Here is a 4,581-nt window from a genome sequence, read left to right on the forward strand (position 1 = left end):
GCTTTGACTCAGGCGGATCCTGAGAACAAAGGGAAAGCGGCTGTTCTTGATGAGAAGGCTCAGGCGAAGCACGATGAGATGCAATTGAAGGCTCACAGCGTCGTGATCTTGTGCTTCGGTGACAAGGTGCTTGACAAACTCGTATTTATAGTGCTGTGATTAGTATGTTGGTGTGCATAATTGTTGAGTTTTTGTGCTCAAAATGGTTATTTCCAGCCAATTACTCTGTGTTTTGGAGTTCACGTGTTTGTTGAGTGTTTTAGGCAAAAATAGGCGAAATTGGAGCAAAAAGAGTTCTACCCGACCGGGTGGATTTCATGTTGAATAATTCCACCCGGTCGGGTGACACTTTTATAACGCAAGGACTCCAGAGACTTCTACCCGACCGGGTGGATTTCATGTTGAATAATTCCACCCAGCCGGGTGACACTTTTATAACGTGAGGACTCCAGAGACTTCTACCCGACTGGGTGGATTTCATGTTGAATAATTTCACCCGGCCGGGTGACACTTTTATATTGCGAGGACTCCAGAGACTTCTACCCGACCGGGTGGATTTCATGTTGAATAATTCCACCCGGCCGGGTCCGTCGAACTGACGATTTTCTAAGCCAAACGCGATTTTAGAAGAGGGAAATAAGAGAAAAGAGTTGGGGCAACTCGGGATATATTCTACCAGCCGCAAAAACACACTTTCTCTGGAGGAAGCATTCTTGGAAGACGATTGAAGATTCAAGCTTCAAGTTCCCGCCAATTATAATCCGTATCATGAATTCCATTGTTTTTCTTAGTTTTGGTTTGCAATCATCACATATTTCACATATTTTTCACTAAAAATATGATACATAGATGAACAAAGCTTGAAACAAGCCTATACCATTTAGACATGGCCCAACTATGATTGGGGGAACTGGGATTATTGTTACAACACTCACTTATACCTAGCAATAATACGAAAAAGGGTGTCAAAAAGGTCGTAAAAATATACGGACAAGAACTTAATACGACCAGAAATTGAAGGCAGATCTTCGACAGAAAATCCATAGCCACAGGAAGTTGCATGGTTGTGACAATAGACATCTTCGGTCTTAGGAAAGACACAGGCATGTTGTAGCAATTCCTCGTGATTCAAGCTATCTTCTCCATGAAGCGAGAAAACAGACTGACCGGGGATCAAAGTCATGAGAAGACTCACCTGATTCAACAAACAGATGGTGATGATGAGCCTCGCCTCTCAACCGGGGACTGTCTTCATTGGTGACATCACTTTTTGTTGAGCTTTGCTCATCATTCTTAGAAGTCGAAATAGAAACTTTATGTTCTTCATCGGTAGATGTTGGCATTGCTTCTGATAGTTCCTTAGTATCCAATATCTCCACATCTTGAGCAGTCCCGCTGTGTTTGAGGTGAAGAACCTGCTCAGATTATAGCAACATCAGATATACGAAGCAAGAATATCGAGTTTTGGAACATCTTCAAGAAGGACTTTTGCATTACCTCAGCTTTTAGCTTCTCATTCGCCTTGACGAGGTTATCATAGTCCATCTTCAAGCTCTTATAGCTCGAGTGCAATGTCTCGTATTCTGTTTCAAGGCTCTTCGTCTTGCAACGAGCCCTCCGGTTCTGGAACCACACTGCAATCTGACGAGGCTGCAGGCCAAGCTCGTTCGCCAGCTGAAGCTTCCTCTCTGGCTCGAGTTTATTCTCAACATCAAAACTCCTCTCGAGAAACTGGACTTGATCTGCTGAGAGCCTCCTCTTCTTCTCCGGCTGACTAAAATAGTCATCAAAGTATTCGTCCCCGTTCTCCTGCATCTCAAACAACTGATAGAACGAGTTTCCTGATCTGTCATCCCTACCAACATTTCCGAAACTCACCATCGCTCCCGGCCCTGAGAATAAGGAAATTTCACTCACAATCAACACAAATCAATTGCTAAGAATGAAGAAATTACTGAATGAAACAGATTTAAAATGGTGATTTGATTCCTATCTATAGAGATCTTGGACCATTTCCAACTCATGATCCAAAAGATGTCCAACTCTTAAGCAAAACGAGCATAGAAACATAAATTCTAAACCAATAATCTCCAAACAAGCATCTCTATCTCCTTCTACAAATTGAACACCAAGAATTCTGCAAACTAATACAGACAGTCACACACCTAATAGATAAAAAATCATACTCCCTAGAAACTAATTTCCAACTCATGATCCAAAGATGTCCAAATCTTAAGCAAAACTAGCATAGAAACAAAAATTCAAAACCAACACAATCCTTGAATCTCCAAACAAGTATGCCTATCCCCTTCTACAAGATGATCAACAAGAATTCTACTAACTAATACACACAGTAACACACATATAGATAAAAAAAAATCATACCCAAAAACCAATTCCAAGAATCAGACATAAATTACAGCAACAAAATTCAACAAATAAAACAAGTCAACATAACAAAAGTTGTGGAGATGGGCTACCAAGAAACGAATCTGAAGGAGCAGAAGCAAACACAGAATCAAGACCACGAGATTTCATCTTCTTAGACAGATCTATAGCGCTGCCACTGCCCATTAACACATCAACAAAAAAAGAAAGTTTTTTTTTTTGGGGGGGGGGGACAAAAATAAGCAAGAGAATTCAAGAATTGGGCATTTTGGCGGGAGTGCAGGCTGAAGATGGTTGTTGGCAAACACAGAAAAAAGGTGAAATCTTTAGAATTTATGGCGGAAGAAGCTGGTGATGATGATGGCCGTGATGTGGGAAGTGTGGGAACAACGGTTGCTCATCACACCCATCATTTCTTTCTTTTTTTCGTCAGGCAGAGTAGTGTGTTGTGTTGTGTTGTGTTGTGTTGTGCGTGAGTAGTGGGAAGTTAGCAAGAAGAAGGTGGAGGAAAAAAGTAAGCGTAAAATATTGGCTATTTGGGGATGGGAGGGGGCAAGGGGTAGGAGACTCAGAGATATATGCGAATTGGGTATTTATGAGGAGGAATCCTTGATAGCTGAGCTAAGAGAGAGATTCTCTGTTTCATTTCATTTCATTTTCTGGTGGGGATGAACAAAAGCAAACGTGTTGTGTAGATGTAGATGGATACATTCAAAGAAAGCTACACATCTACTTGTACTACTTTGTTTTATGGAGTTTTAGCTAAGATTCTCTACACTAATATAAGGTTTATTTTAATTAAGTTAAGAGAGGACATTCTTAGGGCACCCGCAACGCGTGCCGCCGGCGTTCCGCGTGCCGTTCCGCTCCCATTCCGTTCCCATTCCGTTCCGCGTGCCGACGGCACGGAACGCGGCACGGCTTGTGCCGCCACGCGCTCGGGCGATGTGGCGCTCCCCGCTTCGTGCGTGCTTCCCACTCGCCGGCCCGCGAGTGGGACACGTCAGCGATGACGCAATAATTAATTTTTTTTTAAAAAAATATATTTTTATAAATTTTTTTTTTAAACGGTCATATTACCGTTTTTTTAACTTTTTTTTTTAATTTTTTTTATTTTTATTTTTACTTTCTTATTCTATAAATACACCTAATTTATTACATTTCACACACAACTACACATCTACTCTTCCTAAACCAACATCAATTCCTCTCCAATTTTCTATTTCAATCTCCTTCACAAAATGTCCGGCGACGGGAATTACGGCGGTGGCGGCTCCGGTGGGTGGGATCTCAACGCGTTCGGCGATTGGGAGACCATGTACAACACACTAGGTGGTTCCGGGTCGTCGACGCCGGGCACCCAGGGGTCGGCGACGCCGGGTGGGTACCAACCACCCACTTTCGATGTGGATGCCTACGCTCGACCACCCGGCTCGCGGCTTTCTCAGGGTTTGTCCCAGATTCGGGAGGATATCCCCGTAGAACCCACCCAGGGAGGAAGCCGAGGCGGTGGAAGCTCTAGGGTTGCGTCTGAGGCACCCGAGGAGGAGGAGGAGGAGGAACTGGAGGATCTGGGCCGACATCCGTACAACAACGAAGAAACTAAGGCGGTGCACACCGCCTGGCTCACCGTCTCGTACGATCCCATCGTCGGGAACCAACAAGCTGCCAAGTGCTTCTGGGAAAAGGTCCGTGATGTCTACCACCAGACTAAGCCGAAAGGGGCCCGGAAGCGCAAATATACAATGCTTCGTGCTCACTTTGGCCGAGTCGACGCACAGGTCAAAAAATTTTGCGGCATCTACGCGGCCGAAGCGGCGAACTACCAAAGCGGAGCTTCGGGCGCCGACATTCTGAGGGCGGCTTTGCGCGTCTTCTACCAGGACACCGGCCTACAGTTCAAATATGTTGATATTTGGCAGCTCGTCAAGGACGAGGAAAGGTGGGCCGGCGGTGTCCGCTCGAGCTCGGGCTCAACCTCAAAGCGCACGAAGCACACGGCGAGCGGCCGCTACTCGTCTGGTGACACCGGTGAGGCCAGCGAGGGTACACTGCAGGTGTTTGGGGGTACGGGGGATCCAATGCCCGACGAATACGGGGATCCAGCCGTGGGCGCCGTCGGCCGCAAGGGACGAAGGCGGCGAAGACGGCTAGAGCGAGGAAGGGCCGAGGCGAATCAAGCCAGTCGGCCTC

General features: G+C 45.6%; 1 protein-coding gene across 1 annotated transcript; it reads right to left on the minus strand.

Moving 5' to 3' along the window:
* Positions 1 to 931: 931 nt before the first annotated feature.
* On the minus strand, positions 932 to 3,040 carry LOC121789129 (homeobox-leucine zipper protein HAT5-like). Its single transcript, XM_042187645.1, has 4 exons — positions 2,481 to 3,040; positions 1,498 to 1,892; positions 1,168 to 1,415; positions 932 to 941 (listed from the first exon to the last, which is right to left on the minus strand). Exons 1-4 carry the CDS (start codon positions 2,572 to 2,574, stop codon positions 932 to 934), a joined length of 747 nt encoding a protein of 248 aa, XP_042043579.1. The 5' UTR covers positions 2,575 to 3,040.
* Positions 3,041 to 4,581: the final 1,541 nt, after the last annotated feature.

This window comes from Salvia splendens, unplaced genomic scaffold (assembly GCF_004379255.2).
Source record: "Salvia splendens isolate huo1 unplaced genomic scaffold, SspV2 ctg149, whole genome shotgun sequence".
Classification (NCBI taxonomy): Eukaryota; Viridiplantae; Streptophyta; class Magnoliopsida; order Lamiales; family Lamiaceae; genus Salvia; species Salvia splendens.